This window comes from Capsaspora owczarzaki (assembly GCF_000151315.2).
Source record: "Capsaspora owczarzaki ATCC 30864 unplaced genomic scaffold supercont2.1, whole genome shotgun sequence".
NCBI classification, from domain to species: domain Eukaryota; class Filasterea; order Ministeriida; family Capsasporidae; genus Capsaspora; species Capsaspora owczarzaki.
Window position 1 is genome coordinate 2696253 of NW_011887292.1, and position 12708 is coordinate 2708960.

The following is a 12708-nucleotide window of genomic DNA, read 5'->3' on the forward strand; positions in this document are numbered from 1 at the left end:
TGATAGATTGAATGTATCCATTCAATAAAATCAGTGCTCATTCTTTTTTTTTTTTTTTTTTTTGATTGTTGGCAATGTTGGAGCTCGTCACCATCTTCACTCGCGGCGGAGTCGTCCTCTGGTCGCGACAGAGTGGAGCCGTCGCTGTCAGCCCAACCGTGATCAACGCCCTCATCTCCAGCGCATTCATCGAAGTGAGGCTTTTTTGTTTTTTTGTTTGAACGACTGTTTCTCTCCATCCAAATGCATTCAATAGAATGACCATTGAAATGAAAAAGCAAAAAGTTTTTTTTTTTTGTTTTTTTTTTTTTTTTTTTTGTGATGCGTTGGCGACACGCTTTCCAATATCACAACACTCACATTTCGGTTCTTCTCGTTCCTCACATCAACAGAAGCGCGCTGTCAGCGACAAGCAGTTTGTGCACGATCACTTTGCGCTCAAGTGGGCGATCGTCAACGAGCTCGACCTGGTCTTTGTGGTGAGTGTGTGACCCAAGAAGAGCAGCTGACTGAGCCCTTCCGTCCCTGAACGCGAATGGTGGCCCGTGCGGAGGTCGGCATTGCGCCCAATGCGTTCATGCATTGTGTAGAGTCCAGGGCTCGGTGCTTGCGACAGAGGCGGCGGGGGGGGGAGGGGCGCCACCAAACAAAGACCGAGCTCCAACTTGTGCTTGGCTTCCCACCTGAACTCACTCGGCTCTGCTCTGCTCGGCCATTTGCCCACACAGGTTGTGCACCAGAAGGCCCTCCAACTCAACTACGTCGATGAGCTGCTCTCCAGCATGGCCACGTCGTTCGTCAACACAAACGGCGATGATGTCCGCGCGTTCGCCGCCGGTCTGCCACTCTTCAAGCCGTCGGGCAAGCATGTGGTGGACTTTGATGCTCGCTTTGATACCATCTGGGAGGGCGTGATGCAGCGCTACGAGGAATCGGTGGGTGATACGGAGCCTAAAAGTTGCGTGGGAAAAGACCAAAGTTTGGCTGACACTTTGTTGCTTGTGTTGTTTGTTGCCGTTTCCCCCCACCCCCGTGGCCGCCCTTCCCTGGGTTGCGTACCCCATCTTCACCGTCGTCTGATCGATCTAGTTGCGGATTCCAAAGGCCATGAAGTCGTTCGAAGAGTCCAAGAAGGCACAAAAGTCTGGCATTGCGAGCCCCGAGCCCAAGTCGCCTTCTGCATCGATCGTGACCTCGCCCACCACCTCGCAGCCTGTGAGTCCGACGGCGGCGTCGTCTGGAAACTCTGCCTTTGCCCCGGACAGTGACACAGCGGATCGCCTGAAAAAGCTCGGCATTCAGTCACGCTCGGCCGGCTCGGCTTCGAAGTCCAAACCCTCCCCCAGCGCTTCAACCGAGTCAAAGGCTCCTCCCAAAAAGAAGAAGGCCACCGCGTGGGATCCCATCTCTGGCGGCATGATGACCAACGCACACTCGGGCCCGTTGGACTTTTCCAGCGACAAGCCGGGCACTGCCGCAGCTGCCGCCCCAGATATGGTAGGTAGCATTTCAGTGAATGGCTGTTTGTCAAGCTTGAAGTGAGATCTCATTGTTCAGAGCGAAACGTGCCACACCAAAAAAACCTCACATTTGTATGACTATCGTGACTCTTTTTAGAGCACCTATACCGCTGGCTTGGAAAGGGACTCTCTGAAGGGCGATTTGCCAGATATCGAGTACACGCCCCGCGAGCAGGATGACGACGCGAACGAAGAAGAGACGGCGGATGAGGCCCCAGTCACGTCTCCAGGAAAAGCGCCCATTCTTGCCACACCTTCGCTCAACGGCGCGGCGGCTCCGGTCGCCAAGAAGGCAGGCTTTGGGAGTGGGCTTCTGTCCTTCTTCCAAGGCTTGTCAGGCAATAAGGTCCTCACTGCCGAAGATCTTGCCGCCACGCTTGAAAAGACCAAGGAGCATCTCATCAACAAGAACGTTGCTGCAGACATTTCGGAAAAGCTGTGCGACTCTGTGCGCACCAATCTCGTGGGAAAGACCATGCCGAGCTTTACTAGTATGTTCCAGCGAGTCGATGGGTGGATGTTTGCGAGGCGGCAGAGGAGGAGGAGCTTTGAGATGGGTTGGGGTTTAGGACATTTTTTTTTCGTTCTTTTGCCTGAGTATTGCATTCTCCATCTTTGTTGTTCTCCTCCCAAACAGCCATCACATCGACAGTCACCAAATCGCTCGAGGAGGCAGTGACAAGCATCCTCTCGCCCAACCGTCGAGTGGACATTCTCCGAGACGTTCTGGCCAAACGCCAAGACCCGAGCGGCAGACCGTTCACGATCGTCTTTTGTGGCGTCAACGGCGTCGGCAAATCGACCAATCTGGCCAAGATCTGCTACTGGCTCGTTCAAAACGACATTTCCATCCTCATTGCCGCTTGCGACACATTCCGTGCCGGCGCCGTCGAGCAACTGCGCGTCCATACTCGGTGTTTGAATGACTTGCAGCGAAGCAACGGCAAGCTGGGTCCCAACGACCCCGACAGCGTCATGCTCTACGAGAAGGGTTACGGCAAGGATGCTGCCGCCATTGCGTTCGACGCCGTCAACTATGGTCGCGATCAACGGCGCGATGTTGTGCTTGTGGACACTGCTGGCCGTATGCAGGACAACGAGCCTTTGATGCGCTCTCTTGCAAAGGTGACGAGTTGCTTTCTTTTTGTTGTTGGTATTTGTCAGAAGAGGGGAGGAGGGTTTTCGGACGTGGCTGATTTTTTTCTTTGTCTTTGACTGCTTCTGCATCGCTTGTGTCGATACAGCTTGTCAAAACAAACGAGCCAGACCTCGTCTTGTTTGTTGGTGAAGCTCTTGTCGGCAACGAGGCAGTCGATCAACTCAAGCGTTTCAACCAATCTCTCGCCGACTTTTCGGAATCGACCAACCCGCATCTAATTGATGGCATTGTCCTGACCAAATTCGACACGATTGACGACAAGGTATGGTTCCCATAGCAAGCGATTGTTGTCGGAAAGAACAGGGAGAGGGAGTACGTCGTGGTGACTGTTTTCTCAATGTGCTGCGTTGCTCACCCGCGCCCGCTCGCAACTTGACAGGTGGGAGCTGCCATTTCGATGACCTATACCAGTGGCCAGCCGATTGTCTTTGTTGGTACCGGTCAAACTTACCGAGATCTCAAAAAGCTGAACGTTAAATCTGTCGTTCAAGCACTCCTCAGCAATTAGAATCCGCAGCTGTTGCCGAATCAGGGTTGAATTCGCCTCATCACCACCAACCATATCTTCCACAACAACACCAACAACAATATTCTTTGGGTTCTTTGGTTTGGTGACCCACTTGTACACTGAAAGTAAAAATCAATGTTTTCATACTAAAGCTTCAAAGTCACTACAACCACCGCTGTGCTTGGTTTTGAAGTGAGTTGAGCTTTCGTTGAGCTTCCTTGATGTCCAAGTTCCTAAAAGCAAGCAATTTCACCAATGCGTTTAGTTGGCACCGAAAGCTCGTCCAGTTCGACTCCCGAATGTACAACCTCCCTCCCCCCACTTACGTCTGGGCCAGAACGGGCTTGATTCGGTCTTGAATGTCTTGATTCACTTCCAAGTCGGCCGCCACTTGTACTGCCGCCTCGGTTTCTGATGCACGGCTTTGAACGAGAGCTTGCACTCGCGCCTTGGCCTGATCACAAAGCAAACAAAAACAGTCGGGCTGTCAGACGACAAGTTTCGAGACCAACAACGCCACCATCACTGCTCGTAAAACATGCTGTGCTGCTTCGCCACCCCTTACATCATTCATACGGGCTTGCATCTGCGTCAGAGTGGACTGCAAGCCTTCGAGATCAGCCGTGTACTGTTGCTCTTCCTCGGACAGCACTGGAGAAGTCAGCGAGACAATTTCAAGGATGGCATTGAATTTCGTCGAGATGTGTTTTTGCTCGTCGAGCAACTGGGCACAATTGGCAACGCTCTTTTTGGCTGCCTGGCGTGTTTGCTCAATTTGCTCCTTCAGCTTGCTAATTTCCGTGTCTTGGTGCTTCTGCTTGACCTCCAAGCTTTGGGCACTAGACAGCACGAAAAGTCAAACCAAACGGAAAAAAACCCCAAAACAAGGTGAGCGTTCCAAAATACACAAATCGAAACTTGGCTCGCAGAAATAAATACAGTTGCTCGTGTTGATGACCTACTGGTGTTGAATTTTTTCTTTGGCGCGCTCAATATCCTTCAAATAGCCGTGCTCGAGTTGTTCGAAAGCTTCGATCAAGAACTTGAGCGAGTCTTCAGTGACACCAGCGCCTTTCGTACCAGCAAAGGTTGGAAGGCGAACGCTGGCCTTGCCCTGAAGGAGTTCGCGGATTTCGTCGGCAATAGACCGCGCCGAGCCGTCACGAACGGGCGCAAGAGTCTTGGAGGGGGTGATGGTTTTGCTTGAAGGGAGCGCCAGTTGCGCCGACGACGACAAGCGCAGCTGTTCGGTCACCAGCTGGCGGACGACAACGCCTTCTACAAACGCCCGAGGCGCTAAGCTGGATGCCAAAGTCGGGTCTGCGTCGTCTGGTTGGCTGGTCAAAGCGACCAGCAAGTCCCCGACCGATGGCACAGAGACAATGCTGACGCCAATCACAGGAGAAGGAAGCGATCCTGGCGCTGGCAATCCCCAGGTATTAATCACTTGGTGAACTGCCGTTGGAGCCAAGTCAATCGTGTCGGGCTGCTCGGAATCGTCGTTCAGGTAGCTTGCCATCGCTTCGTGCCAATGGAACATCAGCCGATGCAATCCAAGCGCATGGTACACAACGAGTCGATGCGGCCGGAGCGGATCGAGCACCATTCGGACTTGCAGCAGCGCCGAGCGATTGATACCAGTCAACCGCGCCGACGCAGGTGCGGGAAGTGACGGAGTTCGACCAGAGCCAGGTGTTCGAGCCGGATGCGGCGTGCTCTGGGTTTGCTGCCCTCGAACGTTTGCGGCAGCGTCGAGCAGAGCCGACCGTTGCTGAGCCGTGAACAAATCAACTCGCTCGTAGACACGCAAGCTGGGGTTTCGAATGAGATGCATCGTGTCCTCAAAGTCCTGGCACCACCAAAACAAGTAAAATACAACGCAATCAAACAAACCATCCATCGGTGAGTGAGCGAGCTGTGTTTGAGCGAGCTGTGTTTGAGCACAACGCCCGGAATGGCTGCGTCGCTGTTTGCCTCCCCCTCCCGCTTACACCAAAGGCATCAATGGCCCATTGCGCCTCAAGGTCGTCCTCGAGAATACACGACAAAAGATGGCCACGGTCGTGAGCGACCACCAGCGTGGTCGGTAACGACTTGAGGCATGCAAGCGAGCAAGCGTCGTCCTCGATGCCAAAGTTATCAGAGCCATGCGACTGTTGCCTCAAGAAGGGGCCCTGCAAAAGCAGGCTGCTTCGTGCAGCCGTGCATTCGTTGCCAGGCGCTGAAAACACGTAGAGCTGCTCAAGATGGTTCAGGACACTGTCTTGCTTGTCGTCGAACGACAATCCGCCCAAATCCTTCGACTCGTTCGGGCCGAGCAGGTGCGACAGCATGGGGACTCCGCGTGCAAGCAAGCACTCGAGCCAATCAATCTGAAGCCGATACATTGCTTCTCCAGGCGACATTTCGCGGTCGTTGCTTTGTTCCAGGAATTGCTCGAGCCGCAACCGCACGGTGGCCAATAGCACGGAGACGGTCGTCCGTGGCAAGAGACTACAAACAAGCAAACGACAACCCCCCCAAACAAACAAACAAACAAACAAAAAAACCAGTGAAACGTACAGGAAATGCAAGAATAAAAAACAAAGAAACAGGTAGAAGCACACGCGGTGAGTGCATTGCCAAAAACAGTGCAACAGAGCGAATCGTAACGACCGGGTTTACCATTGTTTCGGCACGACCGGACACAGGCTGAAGACAGTTCCATCACTTGCAAGACAAAAGATGGTAAAATAACCCCAACCATCTTGAGGCCCAAAATCAAACGAAACAATGTTGAAATTGGACAAGCCCAAGAAGGAGCGCGAGGAAAAGTCCCCGTTCGCATTCAAGCCCGCCTTGCGCGTCGATCGCGTCGCAGAATCGAGTGATACATCATCATCGGCACTAGGATCTCGCAGGGTAACAAGCAGCTCTTCCACAGCGGGCTGCCGAAGATCGTACAACCTGAAACGAAGCGCGAGAGTCAGGAGGGCAAGAGAGTTCCAATGTTCTCCGCCATGACACACACCAAACAAATGCAATCTGTTACCGTAATCGATTATCGGTCGAAAGAACCATGATATGCAGCTGATCACCACTCAGCGGGTGCCACTTCACCTCCCGAACAGCGACGGAGCGGTGGCTGTTGAAAAACTTTTCGCCAATGCAAAACACACTAATGACGCAACGAAAAAATCAGGCAAAAAGCACCACGACGGCTCACCCAACACAAGGGCCTGCATAGCTGACGAGATGACAATCTGTGGCTGACAGACGCGGTGCACTCACCGATTGTCAGGAACGACGCTGGATCCGTTCGGCAGCACCGACGGCGCGTTGGCGCCAGCATATGCGCCCGACGGAAACCGCAGGAACTGGCCACCAGACTTGGTTGGCAGCTCCATGACGGCAATACCATGGTCGCCATACAGCAGCGCGTGCGTTCCGGGCGCATTGACCGAGATCGAGTGGACGTGGAAGGATGGCGGTTTGAGCGCCGCAAGAATCTGCTCAACGCGCAAACAAAGAGGCCGCCCCAATCGTGATGAGTCAACGATACAAAACACGCAGCCATGTCTGCACAAGGGCAGTCCGACGGCGTTTCCACACCCGTCGTGCGCCACCCCACCTGGTACGATCCTCCACCACTGGTCGGCGGACTTGAGCTGCTGCTGCTTGCGCTGGTGCTGCTGCTGCTGCTGCTGCTCGATGCGCCAGTCACCAAGCCCGTCAGCGGTGCCATGGATGATGCTTGCGAGGCAGTCGGCTGGACCGCGGCTGCTTGGGTGGAGGACGACCGTGTGGCCGATGGCGAGATCGCAGCATTGAGACTGGCGACACGCAGCGCTTGGCTCGCGGCGTCCCAGACGAACAGCGACCCGTCGTGCTCGGCAATCGCGCTCGGCAGCACGCTGACGGGAGTCTCGTCGGTGGTCGGGTTGGCGACCAGGCCCGTGAAGATTGCATGGTCGCGCAGCAGCGCCAATCCAGCTGCAGCTCCACCGCCACTCATTCGCTATTTTGCTTTGTGATGAAAGCCTGTCAAAAGGACGACTAGTTGTTAAGTTCTGAGAAATTTCGGACGCAGTCTTTATTTTTACTTTTTATTATTGCCTTCGCTGTTTATTGCTTGCGTCCTTGTCTCCAACAACAACCTCATCACAATGTCACTCCAATGGGCAGCCGTGTTTGGCGTTCTCTGTGCCGAGATTCTCGCCTTCCTGGTGCTGCTCGTCATTCCGCACGGACCGTACCTGGCACGGATTGCCAGGTCGCAGCTGTTTGCCAAGGTCAAGTTCGGCCTGCGCATATTGGGCTACATCCTGGCGTTCTTCTTCCTTGGTAACTTTCCGGACATGGTGGTGATGGCGTTCGTGTTCGAGCAGTGCGCTTCTTGGTGAAATTTTAACCCCCCGCCCACTCACTTGCGCGATGCTTTGGCTCGTAGATGCCATGCGACTCATGTACCGCATCGAGATGGAGAAGGGAACGCTCGGGTTGACGCCGCCGCCAGCGGATGCGTACGACAATTTCAACATGCGCCTCTTCCGCGCGCAACGCAACGCGTACCTCAACTTTTTCGCCGTGTTCCTCCTGCTGTAAGTCGCAGAGGCAAATGGCTGTGATAGGTTTTGAGCTGTTTTGGCAGGCTTGATAGACGGTGCCCCTCGGGAGGAGGAAGACGAGAGCATGGATCTGAGCGCTGCGCATGTTGGCAGCGTTTTTCCCTTTTGTCAAGAGACCTATTTCTCCTGTGGAATATGGGGTTGCTACTCTACGTTAATTTCGCTGATGGCTTTGCTTGTCTTTGTTTGCCAGAGTGCTCAACCGATTCGGGCATTCAATTTTCGAGCTCGCCGAGCTCAAGGTAAGCGAGCATCTTTGATTTGAACGTTGAAAGTCAAAAACAATCGTCGTTCGCTCGACCTCACTCCGCGTTCCGACCGATTGCAGGAGAAATGCGCACTTCTCGAAGAAGCTGCTCCCGAGCAACTGGTGGAAAAGGTGGATCGCCTGGTTGCCTCTCGGTACGACACCACTCCTGCCACCGACGCGGCGGCGGCCGACATGATGGAGAATCTGTCGCAGCACAAGTCGGCTGCCTCCGAGCTCGCCGAGCAAAGTCAGCAAGAGCAGGAAGAGCAAGTTCAAAGCCAAGAAGAAACCCTGCAGCCGCTCTTGGATGGCGCAAAGGGCATTTCGGCGTTCGGCACCGTCTCGGACAACATTTTGCCGCACAACCGCGTTCTGCCACCCAAGGAGGAAGGGTTGCCCGCCGAGTACGTCAACAAGCTCAAGGACTCTCCTGTGCCCGCCGAGTCGCTTGTCTCGCGCTTGACGCATCGCATGACCGGACGCACAGAGTAACCGCCGCGGAGCGCCAAGAATGGTTGTCCGATTGATTCTGTCGCGTGCGCTCTCGATTTCTCTTGGCTTGTTTTGTCATATGCGAATGGAAATGCACGCATTTGAGTGGATGGCGGCGAGGAACAGAGTATTTTTGTTCGCGACATTCGCACGTCCTTGTTCGAAATCAGCGAGCGACCCAAATCTCATTGTTTTTCTGCACCTCCAGGATTTCGATGATTCTCATACGTCCATTTTTATTTTCTCAGTCTTTTTATAAAACACCATTTCCCTGCCAACAATGCTCTGCCGATCTGCGACTGCGGTTGCCGCTTCCATTGTGGCCCGTTCGGCTGCTCGCTCCACCGCCGTCCGCTGCGGCTCCACTGCCGCCACTGGCCCTGTGAGTCCCAAACTCGCACGCTTCTCATGCATTACGTCTCTCCATCCATTCTCTCCATCTGCGACCCCCCACCTCTCTTGTACTCCTCCTCCTTGAGGCTGGCTGCCAAAGTCACGGATTATTGGAGAGATCGATCCTTTTTGTTCCCAGTTCCATGCATTGACACGAGCTCACTTGGTTGGTCCATTTGATTCTTTGATTCTTTGACTCTTTGATTCTTTGACTCTTTGATTATGCAGAGCAAGCGCACCGCGCTGTACGACTTCCACGTCGCAAAGGGCGGCAAGATGGTCCCGTTCGCAGGGTGGGACATGCCCGTCCAGTACAGCGACCTCGGCATCATTGCCTCGCACCATCACACGCGTGAGAATGCATCGCTGTTCGACGTCTCGCACATGCTGCAGTTCCGCTTGCACGGCGCGCAGCGCGTCCAGTTCCTCGAGTCGCTCGTCGTCGCCGACGTTGCGGGGCTTGCCGAGACGGCCGCGACGCTCTCCGTCTTCACCAACGAGAAGGGAGGCATCATTGACGACACGGTCATTTCTAACGCTGGCCAGACGCTGTACGTCGTGTCCAACGCTGGCTGCGCCGACAAGGATCTCGCGCACCTGAACGCCCAGCTCGCGCGCTTCAACGCGGAGAAGAAGGCCGACGTCCGCCTCCAGATTGTCGAGACGGCACTGCTCGCCCTCCAGGGCCCCAAGGCTGCCGCCGCGCTCCAGGCGCTCGTCCCGTCCAAGGACCTGTCCAAGCTGCCCTTCATGCACGGCGTCGACGGCGTCACTGTCGATGGCGTTGCCAACTGCCGCGTGACTCGCTGTGGCTACACTGGCGAGGACGGCTTTGAAATCTCCATTCCCAACCAGCACGCCGTGCAGATTGCCGAAAAGCTGCTGACCAACCCCGCCGTCAAGCTCGCAGGCCTCGGCCCGCGCGACTCGCTCCGCACCGAGGCTGGCCTGTGCCTCTACGGCAACGACATTGACGAGACCACCACGCCCGTCGAGGCGGCTCTCAAGTGGACGATTGCCAAGCGTCGCCGCGAGCAAGGCGGCTTCCTCGGCGACAAGGTCATTCTCCAGCAGCTCAAGGACGGCGTCTCCCGAACGCGCATTGGCCTCGTGGCTGACGTCGGCCCCGCTGCCCGCCAGCACTCCAAGATCCTGACCGCCGATGGCGAGGTGATTGGCGAGGTCACCAGCGGATGCCCTTCGCCTTCCGCCCAAAAGAACGTTGCGATCGGCTACGTTCCCCCTGCCTTCTCCAAGAACGGCACTGCGCTCCAAGTCGAAGTTCGCGGCAAGAAGTATCCCGCCGTCGTTTCCAAGATGCCCTTCGTTCCCACTCGCTACTACAAGCCTTAGTTAGACCCCAATAAACTAGAACGTTAGAAAGAGTTGCCAAAGAAAAAAAAAAACCAAAACCACCGTCTCTGTTCGTGGTTTGTCAACCGTTCATTCCTGACTATAGTTTCAGTACATATCCGGTTTGGGTATCGATCTACTGTATCATTGGCTTTCCAAGCTTGGTTGGGGAGAGCCCCAGTCTTGATCCACTTTTTCAAGTGAGTTGGCTTTTGTTTTTCTCTTTTGCTTTGATTGCCACCACACCACACACAGCTGCCTTCGTTCGCTTCCGCACTGCCCCCACCCCCGAAACACTCTAAACCCAACAGCCCAGTCACAATCTAAACAGTCTCACATCTCATTTGAGGATGCCCGCGACGGCGCTCAACACGGAGCACAACCAGAACTGGAGGGAAGGCCAATTGGCCGCCTCCTCACGCCATTCTGGGCATGTGTTCCCCGCTTGACCCCAACCCCCCTCCGAGCCTACCTGCCTCTGCCCTTCTATCCATCGTCTGCCCTTCTGTCCACCGTCTGTTTTTCCATTGGGCGTCGATGTCTGACGTGTTGGCAATCGCCCTCCATTTTGACAGCAACGACTCGAGACGGAGAGCGTGTTGAGTTTTCACATCACACCATTCATTCATTGTACTGTAGCGACAGACCGGTCATCATCCCAACGCCCCCCCCCCACCCAACCCCCCGTAACGTCTCCCCTTCTTTCAGCTCCTCCCAACATGCCCATGCTTGACTATTTGGGTGTACCCTCACTAACGTGACGTTTGTTTTTTTGTGCAGAACACTTTTTTTTTTTTCGTTTTTCTTGGCCGGCGCCAACAGCATTTCCTCAACCATGATGGACATTGTGCTGCATGTTGCCGACACATACTTGTTCACGCCCTACATATACCCCGCCGAGTGGGCCGAGGACTGGTGGCCGCGGCAGCTGCTCAGCTTGTTCTTCCTCGTGAACATTAGCGGCTACGCGCTGTACCTGATCTTTGCCACTCTGAGCTACATTTTTATTTACGACAAGGCCCTGCTGCGTCACCCTCGCATCCTGGAAAACCAAATCGCCAAGGAGCTGTGGGTGGCATGCACCTCGATTCCAATCATGTCGATTCCGACCAACCTCATCTTCCTCGCCGAGGTCCGCGGCTACTCCAAGCTCTACGACAATGTCGACGAGTACGGCTGGGGCTACCTCGCGTTCTCGGCCGTCTTCTTCCTCTTCTTCACCGACATGTGCATCTACTGGATTCACCGCTGGCTCCACCACCCGCTGATCTACAAGTACGTGCACAAGCCGCACCACCGCTGGCTCGTGCCGACGCCCTTTGCATCGCACGCCTTCCACCCTGTCGACGGCTTCTTGCAGAGCAGCCCGTACCACATGTTCATCTTCCTCTTCCCGCTGCACAAGATGGCCTACATGGGCCTCTTTGTCTTTGTCAACTTTTGGACCATCTCCATCCACGACGGCAGCTATGGCGTGCCCGACGTGTTCAAGCCGCTCGTGAATGGCGCAGCCCACCACACCGACCACCACCTCTTTTTCAACTACAACTATGGCCAGTTCTTCACCCTGTGGGATCGCATTGGTGGATCCTTCCGCCACCCGTCCTCCTTTGAAGGCACCAGCCCGCTCGACGAAGTGCATCAGCTCGACAAGAAGGCAGCAGCCGCAGCAGCAGCAGTTACAACAGCAGTTACAACAGCAGGAGACAAGCAACCTGCAGCATCTCCTTCGGCCTCGGCAGCGGGCGGCGAGGCAACCAGTCCCTCCGCGCGTGCACGCAGCAAGAAGGTTGACTAAGGCACTGGTCTCTTTTTGAGTGTTATGGTTTTGTTGTTGTTGTTGGTCTGTGAGGTGTATCTGGCCGTGTTAATGTGAGTGTGAGCAATGCAGAGCTGTTTCGGCTCAAACTGACCCAAAAGCAGCTGCTTTTGGCGCCCAAGTTCCACTTGACTTTGCAGAAATGACTGATCAATCTCGAGCGCGCCTTGAGATCACTGGCGCGACAACGGGGAGTCGAGGAGGATGGCTGAGCGATTTAGCGGCGCCAACCTGACTGGTTCTTGTTGTTCTTGTTGCGTTTCAGCGGATCCTGGTTTTGGATCAGATCGCGTTGTCAGTCCTTCTTCTTTTGAGCAATAACAACAACAAAAAATGCTCACCCCAATGCATGATGAACGCAAAAACAACAAAGAAAGAAAAAACACAAAAGCGCGCCGCGCACCCCTGCAGCCCCGGCTTTTAATAGCTCGCCCCCCTTTTGTAGATGTTTTGCCAAACAAACAAACAAAACGCCAGCATCCGATAAAAACGTGCAACGGGCCGCACCGCGCAGCAGCAGCACAAACGAGCAACGCGACAAACAGACCCGAACCGAGAGTCGGCATTGTTGGCTGAAACATCAGCAGCGAATGACAGGTTGGCTGTC

The 12708-nt window shown here is 54.8% G+C and overlaps 5 protein-coding genes across 5 annotated transcripts; 4 read left to right on the forward strand and 1 right to left on the reverse strand.

Annotated features, from left to right (window-relative positions):
* The first annotated feature begins 43 nt into the window (after positions 1–43).
* CAOG_00848 (GTP-binding protein-PA) lies at positions 44–3329 on the forward strand. The gene is made up of 8 exons (XM_004365662.2): positions 44–194; positions 393–479; positions 729–935; positions 1090–1497; positions 1618–2011; positions 2158–2645; positions 2765–2941; positions 3059–3329. Exons 1-8 carry the CDS (start codon positions 75–77, stop codon positions 3185–3187), a joined length of 2010 nt encoding a protein of 669 aa, XP_004365719.2. The 5' UTR covers positions 44–74; the 3' UTR covers positions 3188–3329.
* CAOG_00849 (hypothetical protein) lies at positions 3323–7220 on the reverse strand. Its single transcript, XM_004365663.2, has 9 exons — positions 6798–7220; positions 6458–6675; positions 6219–6344; positions 5852–6133; positions 5179–5680; positions 4150–5036; positions 3753–4026; positions 3514–3641; positions 3323–3420 (listed from the first exon to the last, which is right to left on the reverse strand). The coding sequence occupies exons 1-9, from the start codon at positions 7179–7181 to the stop codon at positions 3351–3353; spliced, it is 2871 nt and encodes a 956-aa protein (XP_004365720.2). The 5' UTR covers positions 7182–7220; the 3' UTR covers positions 3323–3350.
* A 37-nt stretch (positions 7221–7257) lies between these two features.
* On the forward strand, positions 7258–8646 carry CAOG_00851 (hypothetical protein). Its single transcript, XM_004365665.2, has 4 exons — positions 7258–7510; positions 7617–7767; positions 7988–8036; positions 8123–8646. Exons 1-4 carry the CDS (start codon positions 7333–7335, stop codon positions 8534–8536), a joined length of 792 nt encoding a protein of 263 aa, XP_004365722.1. The 5' UTR covers positions 7258–7332; the 3' UTR covers positions 8537–8646.
* Positions 8647–8793: 147 nt separating this feature from the next.
* CAOG_00852 (glycine cleavage system protein T) lies at positions 8794–10367 on the forward strand. The gene is made up of 2 exons (XM_004365666.2): positions 8794–8918; positions 9158–10367. The coding sequence occupies exons 1-2, from the start codon at positions 8817–8819 to the stop codon at positions 10280–10282; spliced, it is 1227 nt and encodes a 408-aa protein (XP_004365723.1). The 5' UTR covers positions 8794–8816; the 3' UTR covers positions 10283–10367.
* Positions 10368–11054: 687 nt separating this feature from the next.
* On the forward strand, positions 11055–12447 carry CAOG_00853 (sterol-C5-desaturase). Its single transcript, XM_004365667.2, has one exon. The coding sequence runs from the start codon at positions 11118–11120 to the stop codon at positions 12078–12080; it is 963 nt and encodes a 320-aa protein (XP_004365724.1). The 5' UTR covers positions 11055–11117; the 3' UTR covers positions 12081–12447.
* Positions 12448–12708: the final 261 nt, after the last annotated feature.

Excerpts from the sequence above, each read along its gene's own strand:
- CAOG_00848 (XM_004365662.2), top strand. The coding sequence starts at position 75 with ATGTTGGAGCTCGTCACCATCTTCACTCGCGGCGGAGTCGTCCTCTGG. Across the intron at positions 480-728 it reads AGCTCGACCTGGTCTTTGTG|GTTGTGCACCAGAAGGCCCT; the intron begins GTGAGTGTGTGA and ends TTGCCCACACAG. Across the intron at positions 936-1,089 it reads TGCAGCGCTACGAGGAATCG|TTGCGGATTCCAAAGGCCAT; the intron begins GTGGGTGATACG and ends TGATCGATCTAG.
- CAOG_00849 (XM_004365663.2), bottom strand. The coding sequence starts at position 7,181 with ATGAGTGGCGGTGGAGCTGCAGCTGGATTGGCGCTGCTGCGCGACCAT. Across the intron at positions 4,027-4,149 it reads AAAGAAAAAATTCAACACCA|TGCCCAAAGCTTGGAGGTCA; the intron begins GTAGGTCATCAA and ends CGTGCTGTCTAG. Across the intron at positions 3,421-3,513 it reads AAGCCCGTTCTGGCCCAGAC|GAACTTGGACATCAAGGAAG; the intron begins GTAAGTGGGGGG and ends GCTTGCTTTTAG.
- CAOG_00851 (XM_004365665.2), top strand. The coding sequence starts at position 7,333 with ATGTCACTCCAATGGGCAGCCGTGTTTGGCGTTCTCTGTGCCGAGATT. Across the intron at positions 7,511-7,616 it reads CCTGGCGTTCTTCTTCCTTG|ATGCCATGCGACTCATGTAC; the intron begins GTAACTTTCCGG and ends TTTGGCTCGTAG. Across the intron at positions 7,768-7,987 it reads TTCGCCGTGTTCCTCCTGCT|AGTGCTCAACCGATTCGGGC; the intron begins GTAAGTCGCAGA and ends TTTGTTTGCCAG.
- CAOG_00852 (XM_004365666.2), top strand. The coding sequence starts at position 8,817 with ATGCTCTGCCGATCTGCGACTGCGGTTGCCGCTTCCATTGTGGCCCGT. Across the intron at positions 8,919-9,157 it reads CCACTGCCGCCACTGGCCCT|AGCAAGCGCACCGCGCTGTA; the intron begins GTGAGTCCCAAA and ends TTGATTATGCAG.
- CAOG_00853 (XM_004365667.2), top strand. The coding sequence starts at position 11,118 with ATGATGGACATTGTGCTGCATGTTGCCGACACATACTTGTTCACGCCC.